This window comes from Melopsittacus undulatus, chromosome 12 (genome assembly GCF_012275295.1).
Source record: "Melopsittacus undulatus isolate bMelUnd1 chromosome 12, bMelUnd1.mat.Z, whole genome shotgun sequence".
Taxonomy (NCBI): Eukaryota; Metazoa; Chordata; class Aves; order Psittaciformes; family Psittaculidae; genus Melopsittacus; species Melopsittacus undulatus.
The window spans coordinates 19,295,659-19,308,341 of NC_047538.1; the positions used below are offsets into that span (position 1 = coordinate 19,295,659).

Sequence of the window (12,683 nt, forward strand, 5' to 3'; positions counted from 1 at the left end):
CCCCGGCCTGGGGCTGGACCCGCTCCGGTGCTCGTGATTCCCACTGGAGCCGCAGCTCCGGGTCCCACCGCGGCCCCCGGCAGAGGTGAGCGCCAATGGGGAAGGTGCTGGGTTGGGGATGCTGTGGGTGCAGAGGAGCTCAGGGTGCCCCTTGGGGTACGTGTGGGTCCCAAGGGTGCTGTGCTCTGTGCGGTGCTGGTCAGTGGGGTTTGTGGGGTTGGGGTGTTTTGGGATGCAGGAGTCTCACAGGGATGCTCGGTGCCAGGGGAATGTTGATCTGTGTTTGGATGCGGTTGGTGCAGGACCACAGGGATGCTGCTGTCAGGGGGGTATTGGTGATTGATGGATGTAACATTGGGGTTTGGGGTTAGGGTGGGTTTGCTGCTCCTCCAACCCCGGTGCAGATGCACAGGTTCATGGTGGCCTCATCCTCGGAACCCAGCACCAGCCCAGCCGGTGGAAGGGGACAATGGAGCACCCCAAAACCTGCGTGACCCCCCCCGTGGTTTCATTTCTGCACGGGCGTCATCCTGCAACTGCCCATCCCGCAGCAGGCGCCTCCATCGCGCCTCGTTTCCCATTTCCAGACACTCAACTTCCCTCTCAAGGCTTTCTTACCAGGCACGGGGCCGGGGCTGAGCCCTGCAGGAGGAGCAGGAAGGGGCTGGGGTTCATCCGGCCCCCCCAGACCCACGATCCCCTCTCCGGGAGGGAGGAGGATGCTTTGCTCAAGGGCAATCCCTCCTTGAGGCCATTTCCAGCCTGAATCCTGCTCAGCATCCTCCCACCGGAGCAGGACCCGGTTTCACCTCCCATCTCTTCCCCACAGGTCCCATGGCTCCGGGCTGGGCCGTGCTGGTGCTGCTGGTGCTGAGCACCCTGCGGGCGGGCGGGGCCGCACCGCAGCACCAGGGTGTGCAATGGGTCTGGGGGGTGCAGGATGAGGCCCCGCTGCTCTCCCGTGGGAAGAGGGACGATGTCGGGAAGCAGCTCAGTGCCCCCACACCGGGACATGGCCGCGGTGCCACCGCGGTGCCCCTCAGCAATGAGACCGATCCCCTTGAGCCCAGCCCACTTGTGGGCTCTGCACCATCACCAGCAGCACCCAGCACCAACGCCAGCCTGTACTGGGCACTGGTGATGCCAACCACAGCCAATGCCCTGGATGAAACCGATTCCCCTGAGCCTGACCCATTGCCGAGCTCCGCAGCACCACCAGCAGCACCCAGCACCAGTGACAGCCTGCACCAGGCACCAGCAGTGCCAACCACAGCCGATCCCCTGGATGAGACCGATACCCCCAGACCCGACCCATTGCTGAGCTCTGCACCACCACCAGCACCCAGCACCACCACCACCAGGCTGCACCGGGCACTGGTGGTGCCAACCACAGCCGATCCCTTGGATGAGACCGAATCCCCTGAGCCCGACACGCTGCTGCCAGCAGAGCCGGGCACACAGGCAGCACCCGACCAGGGCATCACCACCATCCCCATCCGGTTCGTGTCACCCAGCGAGGAGGGGACAGCGCCCATTGGCACAAACAGCTCCTCCACGGGGCCACACTCAGCGACAGCCCCAGCCCCCGGTGCCACCACCACCGGGTACAAGGGAGCCGGAGCTCGCCCCGTGCCGACCCATTGGGACTCGCAGCCGTGGGGGACGACGGAGCCGGTGCCCTGGGACCCCAGCGGGATGCTGGGCGGGTGCCTGCTGAGCATCCTGCTGCTGGCGCTGGTGGCCGCCACCTTCATGGTGTGCACGGCGGTGCTGGGCGCGCTCCTGTGGCGCCGGCGGCGCACGGCTCAGCGCCGGCTCAGCCGCACCGAGATGCTCTGCATCCCCTCGCTGATGCCCGACGGCGACGGAGCCACCCACGGCCCCCGACCCGCACTGGTCCGGCCCCCGAGGATGCTGCTCGACGGAGGCCCCGAGGCCGATGGGGACAACCTGACTCTGAGCAGCTTCCTGCCCGAGCACGCCTGAGCCGAGGGACTGGGTCCTGCATCCCAGAGCATCCTGAGCTGTGGGACCGGGTCCTGCATCCCAGAGCATCCTGAGCTGTGGGACAGGGTCCTGCATCCCAGAGCATCCTGAGCTGTGGGACCGGGTCCTGCATCCCAGAGCATCCTGAGCTGTGGGACCGGGTCCTGCATCCCGGAGCATCCTGAGCTGTGGAACCGGGTCCTGCATCCCGGAGCATCCTGAGCTGTGGGACCGGGTCCTGCATCCCAGAGCATCCTGAGCTGTGGGACCGGGTCCTGCATCCCAGAGCATCCTGAGCTGTGGGACCGGGTCCTGCATCCCAGAGCATCCTGAGCTGTGGGACACGGTCCTGCATCCCAGCGCATCCTCAGTTGTGTCTACACTGTGGTACCCATCCTGGTGTTGCCACACATGTGGAGCCATGGACAGGCGATCCCCATCCCCTTGGGTTTGTGTTTTAACATGGACCAGCATGGCAGGGAGCCGCTGTCCCCAGGATGAGCCCAGCCCTGGAGGCTGACCCCATTAAAGCGTTACCTGGACTTGATGATCTATTCCTGATGGGAGCAGCCCCCAGCCTGCCCACATCCCTGCTGGGATCCCACTTCTCCATCCTCCTCCCGCAGCAGCAGCCCCAAGGAGCAGAAGTGAAACCCACATCACCCCATGCAGGGACCAGACCCAGGGCTTGGGGACCACTGCCCTGGGGACCCAGCGTGGGGCTCGGCCTCGTGCCGCGGTGTGGGAGCGGAAAGGGTGGAGGTGCAGGGCGGAAATGCGGGGGGGGAGGCCGGGATGGGGTTCGCGGTGTAACGGGTTCCTGCACTGCGGTCGCCTCCGGTGCTGTCACTGCTCATCTGCAGTGCACTGCTCCGTGCACTGCTCGGCCCCATGAGCAAGCGGTGGTCGCAGGCTCTCAGCCTCACAGGGAGGTGCTGGCCAGGCCTGTCCCTGCCTGGCTGCGGATGTGGCTGGGAGGGATGGGGAGAGTGAAGTGGTAGGGGATGCACCCCCATCCTGACTCAGCATCCCCATCCCTGCATCCCCATCCTGGCTCAGCATCGCCATCCCTGCATCTCCAACCCTGCATCCCTATCCTGGCTCAGCATCCCCTCCCCGCATCCCATCCCCGCTGTGGCCAGGCTCAGCATCCCCATCCCCACATCCCCATGGCCACCCCGAGCACTTCCCTCCACCCTCCATGCTCACAGCTCACACAGCACCAGCGAGGCGCCTCCGCACGCTCTCAAGGTCCCGCTGTGTCCCCGGGCTGAGCCCTGGGTGCGCAGCCGCCCCTAGAGCCGTGTTCAGTGGTGGCCATCCCATCCCCGCGGCCCCATTCCCTGTTTACATTCCTGTTGTCCCGGGATTTGATCCACCCGGGGCTGAGCGGCCCCGCACCCTGCTGCAGATGTGAATGTTTATGGTGAGTCACTGCGGGTGGGGGGATCCGCAGCCGGTGGCCGGTTCCGGATGGGACCCTCCAAGTGCCAGAAGCTGCTGTAGGAGCTCACGGATCACCTCGAACGGGCACAAGGGTTTATGTCGGTTAAACCTCCAATGCACATAGGGCAGGCTGGGGAGTGGGAGCCCACAGGGACCGCTGTCATACAGAGGTAAAGGGATGCTCCCATCATCCAGCTTCACCCCACAGGGGCTCATCCAGCCCCGGTCCAAGGTGAGGATGAGGCTGCTGGATCCCGATGATGCGGACGGGTGCGTGTCAGAGGGATTGCTCCACACTCACCCAGAGCCGTTCCTGCTGCTCTGCAGCAGGAGCCCAGCCAGGATAAACTCCCCTCCAGCACCGGAGCCGCTGCCTGGAGCCGGGATGGCCCCATTGGGCACAGTCCTCAGGTCCCATCAGTGCCAGCGCCGCTGGGCATGGAGCAGGATCAGTCCCTGTCGGTGTCCCCCTGGCACAGCGCTTCCCGGCCAAGCAAATTAGAAGCAGAGCAGGGCTGGAACGTCCCAAATTGCAGGTTTAGGGCCGGGCCCTGCGGGAGCCACGTTCCAGCGGCCCCAAATTACAGAGCGGGGCCGAGCCCTGCCCAGCGCCACGGGCAGAGCCCGCACCCGCCGCAGGCTAAAACGGCAGCGTTAATGGTCGGGGTGCGCTGGCACCGGCGGCCCCGAGGCCCCGGCACAGCCCCGGGACAGCGCGGCAGGGACCGGGAGCGGGGATGGGGATGGTGGGGACCATGGAGGAGGAGGGATGGGGACCCTGGGCAGGGTGGGATGGAAACCGTGGGTAAAGAGGGATGGGGACCCTGGACACAGAGGGATGGGGATCTGGGACACAGAGGAATGGGGACCCTGGACACAGAGGGATGGGGGCACTCAGTGTGGGAAGATGAGGTGGGATGGGGATCCAGAACACAGAGGGATGGGGACCCTGGACATAGTGGGATGGGGACCTTGGACATGGAGGAATAGGGACGCTGGGCACAGAGGAACAGGGACCTTAAGTAAGGAGGGATGGGAAATCTGGGCATAAATGAATAGTAATCCTGAAGGAAGAAAGAAGGGGAACCTGGATGTGGTGGGATGGGGACGCTGGACATGAAGGGTTCTAACCTAACCCTGTGGATGAGGTGGGATGGGGACCCTAGATGTGGAGGACTGAGGATCATGGACACGGAGGAATAGGGACCTTGAGCAAGGAGTGATGGGGACCCTGGGCACGGTGACCCTGGATGAGGAGGGAGGGGGACCCTGGCTGGGGTGGGATGTTAACATGGAGGAATAGGGACCCTGGGCAAGGCGGCTCAGCCCAGCACCAGCACCAGCACCGCTGGACACAGAGGGGGAATCACGGCCCCATTCCCATCCCGGCTGCAGGAGCGCATCCGGCTGCCGCTGGCGCCGCTCCCGTCGCCTCTCCTCGGCCGCCCCTCTCCTTTCCCCCTTCCCGGCGAGATTCCAGCTCCGGCGGTTGGAGGCCGCGCACAGCTGCGGACGGGGCCGTTATTCCTGGAGCTGCCATTCCCTTCGGCGCCGGTTCCCGTCCGGCTCCGCGGTGCCCGAGGCCGTGGGGAGCTGGGGGGGATCCGGTCCCCAAGGACGCACAGAGGCGAATAGCGAGAGGATGAGGTCACGCCGCGGCTGCAGCCGCTTGAGCAACTGCAGCCCTGAGGGCACGGTGAGGGGCGCAGAGAGGGGACAGCGCCGGACCCCGGCATGGAACCGTCCCATGGGGGGGGTTTCTGCACCCCCCCTACACCCGAGGGGTTGTTCCGGAGCATTTCGAGGCTGGGATGTTTAGGAAAGGGTCTGGAATCAAGGAGGGGGCTCCAAGCCCTGTTTGCCCTCACATCACACTGACAGCCTTCAGTAACAGCAGGGCACCAAGCCTGAAACCCCAACACAGACCTCGGGTGCTGCGTGCCCAGGCAGGGTTTGGGGGTGCAGGGATGGATCCAGCACAGAGCTGGGGTGATGAGGGGCCGAAGAGCACAGCAGAAGGCAGTGAGGTAGGGGCCATGCTTGCTCCCAGCATGGCATCACTGGGAGCAATGGCATTTTGGGGGTGCCAGCACCACTGGGTCTATGGCCTGCCATAGAGGCTCAGCCACATGGCCAGGGAATGGGGCTTTATCTTGACCCCCATGGACAAAAACACCTTTGAAACCCTCCCCCCATGGCTGTGACCCCCATCCCCACTTGCACCCTAAAAGTGGCCCCTTCCAGCAGTGCTGTGGGGATGATGGGGGGCACTGGAGCTCCCCCTTTACTTGCAAGGCAAGAGCCCATGAAGCCCCCCCAGCCCCAGCTGGGTTTCATCTGGGAAGGGGCCGGGGGCCGCTGCCCCTCCCCGGCCTCCCGCATTCCCTCCCCAAACCAGCCCTAATGAGAACAAGCTGGGCCCGGGCAGCACAGGAAGGGGAGGAGGAGGAGGAGAAGGAGGCGGCTCCATCCCGGAGGCAGCCGGAGGGGTGCGGGACAGACCCGGTCCTCTCGGCTCCCTCCCTCCCACCAGCGCGGAGCCTGCGGACGAGGTGAGCTCCCACCGGCAGCGCCAGCCCCGTCCCGAGCCCTGGGCTGGCTCCGGAGCAGGGTGCGGGATGCTCCATGGGCTGGGAGCTGGGGACAGGGCTGGGCATGATCCCTGCACTGGGATGTGGGATGCAGGATGGAGCTGTGCGTGCCCAGGCGCCGTTCAGGGGGTTCTGTGTCCAGGCAACATGAGAACTGTGGATTTCCTGTGTGTTTTGGGAGCAGAGGGAAGAGGGAATTGCCTGTCCCGGCCAAGCTGAATGCAGGGATGTGCTGGGGGTGCATGAGGATAGGATGGGGATGGAGAGGCAGCAACAGGCCCTGTGCTTGGCACTGATTTGGGCTTTAGGCAGCCTCTCTGTGGCTGTTAACATCTTACTAACGGCAAGTTACTGCCTTCACCTTCCTGGGACCCCATCACAGCTGAGGGGCCCCTCTCTGCAATGGGGGAGGATGAAGGGGCTCATCCTGGCCCCCCCAAACCCCTTGGTGCTGGTGCTGCTGCTGTAACTGCAGTGAACCCAGAGCCTGCAGTGGGCTGGGGGGGTCCGGGGGCTCCTCCTGCCGCTGCTGCTGCTTGTTTGCTCTGGTTTAATGCAAACCAGATCCTGCAGCTGGGAAGGAGCCTGGGAGCTGAGTGTCGGTGCTGGGATCCCTCCTGGTGGGGTCGGTCTGGGGGGAAATGGAAGGTGGTTGGGATTTAGGGGGCCTGAGGTTGAGGGCATTGTCTGGGGGGTCCCTGCTGATGGTCTCGGGGAGCTGGATTGTGGGGCTGAGCAGGGGGGGAGCTTTGGGAATGGCTCGATGGCAATACGTGGCGCGGCACAGCTGGAATACGCTGCCATCCCTTGGGAATGTGCCATGGTGGCTGTGGGATGGTTGTACCCCACTTTCAAACCCCTATGGGGTGCAGAGGCCAGCTCTTCATTCTGGTCTGTGTGTGGGGATGGGGAACGCTTATCCCATGTCCTGCAATGTGCACAGAGCAGCTCCAGCCCCATCCAGCAGGGTGAGGGGAAGGAGCTGTCCTTCACCCCGATGCTCGGGCCAGGGACCCCCTCTGCTCACTGCACCGCAGCTCCAGATCTGCCCCTTTGCAACGGCTCTGCAGGATCCCAAGTCCCATCCCTGGGATCAAACTGCCACCAGCCTATTTTTAGCCACACTCAAGCTGGGAATCGTTTGTAACGGTCTGTGTTGGGATGAGCCCTTGGGAAATGCCTCTTGCTCCGCGGCCGCCCCTGTGCAGCGCCGCCTGTGTCAGAGTTTCCACTGAAAACCTCCATGTGTCAGGAATTCTCTCCCCGGCCGCTGTCTGCAGCCGGCTCTTGGCAGCGTCCCCCAGGCTGGAGCAATGCAACTCAGCTGCTCTCCGTCTATTTTTGTAGTGCTCTGTTGCAAAACAAAGGCAGCCCCTTGCTCGGCTGCTTTCCTGAAGGGAATCTGGAGGGATGAACAAGGGAGCTGGGGCTCAGACGCTTGTGCTTGTCCCTTGCGATGGGTGCTCCATGGGTGCTGCTCCAGCAGGGTGTTAACGTGTCACCCTCCCCTCTGCATCCCGCAGGACACTGCAGGAGCACCAGGAACATGGCGATGGGTGCGTGGCTGCTGCTGCTGCTGGTGGTGGTGGTGACCCCGGCACACTCGGCAGCACCCCGGCACATTGCGGTGCTGCCCGATGCCGGGGGCAGTGGGGACAGTGAGGAGGTCTCGGCCGCACCACCCATCCTCTATGTGACACCGGGGACCGGCCCGACAGCGGGGGACGTGGTGGGGACCACGGTGACCAACAGCTCAGCACCGCGTGGTGTGCTGGACGGGCTGGTGGCCTTCTTCAAGGAGTACCTGCTGCTGGTGGTGGTGGTGGGCTCGCTGGCCTTCGTCCTCCTCTTCATCATCTGCGCCGCCGTCATCGTCCGGCAGAAGCACAAGGCGTCCGCGTACTACCCCTCCTCCTTCCCCAAGAAGAAGTACGTGGATGAGCGGGACAAGGTGGGGGGACCCCGCGCCTTCAATGAGGTGCCTGATAAAGACCCCGGTGCTGAGGAGCAGCTCGACTGTGGGCAGCAGCTGCAGGCAGACATCCTCGCTGCAGCCCAGAGCCTCAAATCCCCCCCCAAGGCACCGCTGGCCAATGGGGGGCAGGGGGAGAAGAGCCCACCCCATAAGGAGGAAGAGGAAGGAGGCAAGAAGATGAGCGATGAGCAGCCCCCTCCCCAAAGCCCATGTGCTGAGGATGCAGCGGGTGCCATGGATGGAGCCCCTGATGCACCCCAGGGTGGTCCCACAGCCCCTACTGGTAACTAGGGCAGGGACCTGGTCCTGGGTGATCCTGAGGAGCTGCTGGCTCGTGGGATCCCTGTGGACATGCAATGGACACGGTGATGCTGTGCTGCTCTGTGTGTACGTGGTGGCTCAAGGAAGCCCCAATGAACCCCCCCCTCCCTGTCTGACCCCTCAGCAAAGCCCTGGGGATCTCTGGGGCTTCTCCATCAGCCCCATTGCCCTGGCTGCCCAGGGGGCTTCTCCCCCCCCCCCCCAAATCCAGCTTATTCCCTCCTTGAGCTCTCTCCTAAGTGTTATTTTACTAAGAAGCATCCTGATCTGATCCAGGAGCTGATCCCTCTGGATAGAGGTGCCGGGACCATGGCTGGGGGGGTTTGTGCAGCTCCCTCTGTATCCCCAGGGATCAGGGCAGGGACTCACCATAACCTTGAGCACCACGGGCTGGCTTTGCTGGTGGCTGTGGCCACCTTGGCCATCCTTGCCCACCTAAAGGGAGAGGATTTAGCGGTAAGGACCCATCCTTTGCTTTCAGTGCCCCAGCACTGTGCCAGCCCAGAGCCCAGCTGGATCTTTGCCTCACCTCCTTAACCCCTTCAGCTAATAATAAAGACATTTCCTATGCAGCTCCTCCTCTCCTGCGTGTTTGTGCAGCACGGCCAAGGCACAGTCCCTGCCTCTGCTCCAGCAGGGCTCTCCCTGGATCGTGATGCTGTTGGGGTGCAGCCGGTTGTGGCCCACGTGTGCCCCCCAGAGCCCGGGAGGCACTGCCAGGGCTGTGGGGTGAAGCCCTGGGAGCCAGGGATGAGCTCTTATCACCCATGGGATCTGCACCCTGACGTGCTGATTCCAGGAAACTCTTATCTCCTGCCCCACAGCCAGGGGTGGGGGAGCTGCTGTGCTTGGCACCGGGACAGGGCTGCAGCAGGGAGGGCAATGTGGGGTGAAGGAGGGGTTTCTGCCTCCAAAGCAGCACATCCCTGTGTCCCACAGGGTGGTTTGGGATGTCCCCGATGTCCCAGCATCAGGAAAACCCCTTTGGAAGTGTGTGTTTTGTCACAGGGCTCTCGCAGGCACAATGAGCTGATTCTGCCCCAAAGTGGACGTGGGTGGCTGAAGTTTCCCTGAGGTTTTTGAACTGGAAAACCACAGGACCGTTCCCAGGGAACGAGGCACATTCCTGCTGCAGGAGACAAGGCCAGTGGATGGGGTGGTGCTGAACTGAGGTAAGAACAGGCTTGGGAGAGACAAAGCACAGCAGCAAGAGCCCTTGGCCTGTGCTGCGTTGAAACAAAGCTGTGGACAGAGCAAAATGAGCTGCTCGTCATGAAATGTGGTTTTCCATGTTTTAAACTAAGATTTCATCGAATTCCAGCCTGGTTTGGGTTGCAGGGACCTTGAAGCTCATCCAGTTCCAACCCCTGCCATGAGCAGGGACACCTTCCACTAGCCCAGGTTGCTTCAAGCCCCATCCAACCTGGCCTTAAGCCGGTGGGGTTTGGGTGTTTTAATATCTCCATAGCAAGTGAAGCTTTTACATGTGTTTTCTGTTTGTTTTGGGAATCTCTGGGAATGCTCCTCTGGAACACGAGCAGCCACCACCAGAAGGCAGAGCTGAGCACAGGGAGCTGCTGAGCAGAGTTTAACCCATAAAACCTTTAGCTTTGAAACGCTGTGTGCTCGCAGGGAGACAGCTCAGACACTGGGAATAGCCTGGGAAAGCTCAGCAGGGATTGTAAAGGCATTCCCAGAGGGCACAAACAGACCCTGCCAGCCCAGAGAGGAGGAACTTGCACTCAGATTGTGAAATGAAACTCAGACACGGCTGTAGTCTGTGGCAGATGAACCACCCCGTGTTTGTACACACAGACCTCCAGTTCTTACAGAAAGAATAAGACCAAGGCAACGTTTCCCACTCATTCCAGTGAAATATTAGGCAAAACTCTAACATCTTCCAAAGGGAAAGTGCAGCCCTTCGAGTACCAGACCAGGAGGAATTCCCCTCCAGGGTGAAGCCACCGGTGAGCAGCCTTCTTCACTCCACCAAAGGGAGTTGTGACAGGGCAGAGGCTGCTGAGCCACCCACCTCCATCGCGTGAGCACAAGAGGGGCCGTGCACACACCTCCAGCGACACGTTGTGCGTAAGTTGTGCGTATCTTACAGCTTGCTTTAGTAGTGAGCAGGATCCTACTAATCTAAAGTAATTGCACTGCAAAAGGAAGTGGAATGAGAGCAAGCTTTACAGTCAGTTTAGGCATTGTTTGCTTTCTTCTCTGACACTTCTTTGTTCGAATCCTGCTTCAACTTGTAGTCAGCCAAGGCAGCCTTGATGGCGTCTTCAGCCAGCACTGAAACCAAAACAAGTATTTCAAGGACAAGAGAAAGGCATTTTAAACAAAATGAGCTCTAAGAACAGCACTGCAGGCAGCAGCAGTCAGAATGTGAACATTCACTATCAGTCTGCTGAGCTACAGAGTCCACAAGACGAGAGAGATCTGAAAGCTCATAAAATGACCCTGAAATCACAACACAAGTTTCTCTCATGGCCACATTCAGAAGCCTTTGTTCTATTCCCACAGTCTCCCTCTCAAACACAAGCTGGTGTTTGAACCCTCACCAGTTGGTCCTTTACTTACTGGAGCAGTGCAGTTTGACAGGAGGAAGGCAGAGCTCTTTAGCAATATCCGTGTTCTTGATTTTCAATGCTTCATCAACCTGAAATGCAATTAGTGAGTGTTCAGTGGCCACGTGAGCTACACCATCAGCTACAAAGGCATTTGCTCAGAGTGCTTTAATGCTTTAACGCCTCAAAGCCAATAGAATCCACAGGGAAGAAGATCTCAAGTAGCAGTAAGTATGCTGGAATAAAGGAATATCCCAGTGGAGGGAATGAACCAAAGTACACCAGTATCAGACTGGTGCCAGATGAGCAGCTCTAAGTCCCTTGATCTTCTATCATAACAGGGAACTGAATTTCTTGTCTGACAGAAAGGGAGATCTACAGATGATCCGTAATTACTTTCTCCCGGAGCCTGCAATCAGCGTGTTTCTCTTGTTGCACAAGACACAAATGACTGCCCTGCAGATTAATGGAGATTCTTGGAAAAGGCAACTATTGCCCTACAAGTCAGGCCACTGACAGGGTCACCAGTCCCTGCTTCCTAACCTACTGCACACAGCCAGTACTGGGATTCCCAGCTGCTGTTGCCTACAGCCCCAACACAGGCAGCTCCAAAGGCTCTCCCTGCTGTCATCCCTGACTCCAGCAAGCACTTCCTCACCGTTTTCCCTTTGACCCACTCCGTTGCCAGTGAACTCGATGCAATCGCTGACCCACAACCGAAGGTTTTGAACCGGGCATCCACGATCTTCCCGTTCTCATCCACTTCCACCTGGGAGACAGTTGAAGGTACCTCAGCATTTAGCTCAGTGCTACTGGGCACCCCAGAGCCCCCCGCACTGACCCAGCGCCCTCGGGAGCCGGACGGGGCCTGCAGGGCCCCAGGGGCCGTTTGAGGGCAGGGAAGGGAGGAAAAGGCCTCGCTGCGCCCCTGAGGGGACAGGGCATGGATCTGGAGCTCACACCAGTCCTTCGTACCCCCGGTACCAACCTGCAGCTTCATGACATCTCCACACGCCGGGGCGCCCACCAGGCCGGTGCCCACGTTCTTGGCGTTGCGGTCGAGGGAGCCGACATTGCGCGGGTTCTCATAGTGATCCACCACCTGCGGGGACACCGCGTCAGCCACCGGCCTGTCCCTGTGTCCCCATGCACCTCCCGACCCCCCGGGGCTCTCCTGGCCCCTCGGCCCTCACCTTCTTGTGGTAACCCAGCCTGGTCGCCGCCTCCGCCCCGCGGCCCGGCCGCAGCAGCGCCGCCCCCGCCGCCCTCAGCGCCGCCATCTTGCATCTGAAAGGGGCGGGACCCCGCCGCGCCTTTATATAGCCTCGCACGCGGTGGCCACGCCCCCCGCTCCCCGCTGCAGGCTGAGGCCTGGCGCTGCCGCAGCTTCGCCCCTAGCGCGGTGGAAAGGAGGCGAATGCTAAAAGCCTCCTGACAACGGACACAGCTTCGCGCTGCCGCTAAAGCGAGCGATAAACGCAGTTTGCGGTCGCGACACCGTTATCGCGACACTGTTCCTACCGCAACATCCGGTGCATGTGCGGAGCACCGGCGGCCACGCTCAATATGGCGGAAGAGCGGCGCCTCGCACGCTTCAGACCTTCTCGGAGGCCCCCTGACGGCCAGGCCCTGAGATGCCCGCGGCGCTGCCTGCGCCTCAGCCTGGAAGATGAGGATTCCGGCCCTCTCCGTGCTCGCTGCAGCACTGCCCCGGTGCGCAGCTGAGCGCAGGATGGTGCGGGAGGAGGTTCGGTTCTCTTTGCACAGCGCTTGCCGGGTGGCGGTGCGCGGCGG

The 12,683-nt window shown here is 61.7% G+C and overlaps 3 protein-coding genes across 3 annotated transcripts; 2 read left to right on the top strand and 1 right to left on the bottom strand.

Annotated features, from left to right (window-relative positions):
• The first annotated feature begins 834 nt into the window (after positions 1 to 834).
• SELPLG (selectin P ligand) lies at positions 835 to 1,986 on the top strand. Its single transcript, XM_034068437.1, has one exon. The coding sequence runs from the start codon at positions 835 to 837 to the stop codon at positions 1,984 to 1,986; it is 1,152 nt and encodes a 383-aa protein (XP_033924328.1).
• A 3,873-nt stretch (positions 1,987 to 5,859) lies between these two features.
• On the top strand, positions 5,860 to 8,891 carry TMEM119 (transmembrane protein 119). The gene is made up of 2 exons (XM_034068662.1): positions 5,860 to 5,984; positions 7,547 to 8,891. Exon 2 carries the CDS (start codon positions 7,570 to 7,572, stop codon positions 8,287 to 8,289), a length of 720 nt encoding a protein of 239 aa, XP_033924553.1. The 5' UTR covers positions 5,860 to 5,984; positions 7,547 to 7,569; the 3' UTR covers positions 8,290 to 8,891.
• A 1,200-nt stretch (positions 8,892 to 10,091) lies between these two features.
• On the bottom strand, positions 10,092 to 12,555 carry ISCU (iron-sulfur cluster assembly enzyme). Its single transcript, XM_005145216.4, has 5 exons — positions 12,083 to 12,555; positions 11,878 to 11,991; positions 11,548 to 11,658; positions 10,903 to 10,981; positions 10,092 to 10,614 (listed from the first exon to the last, which is right to left on the bottom strand). The coding sequence occupies exons 1-5, from the start codon at positions 12,167 to 12,169 to the stop codon at positions 10,517 to 10,519; spliced, it is 489 nt and encodes a 162-aa protein (XP_005145273.2). The 5' UTR covers positions 12,170 to 12,555; the 3' UTR covers positions 10,092 to 10,516.
• Between the last annotated feature and the right edge of the window lie 128 nt (positions 12,556 to 12,683).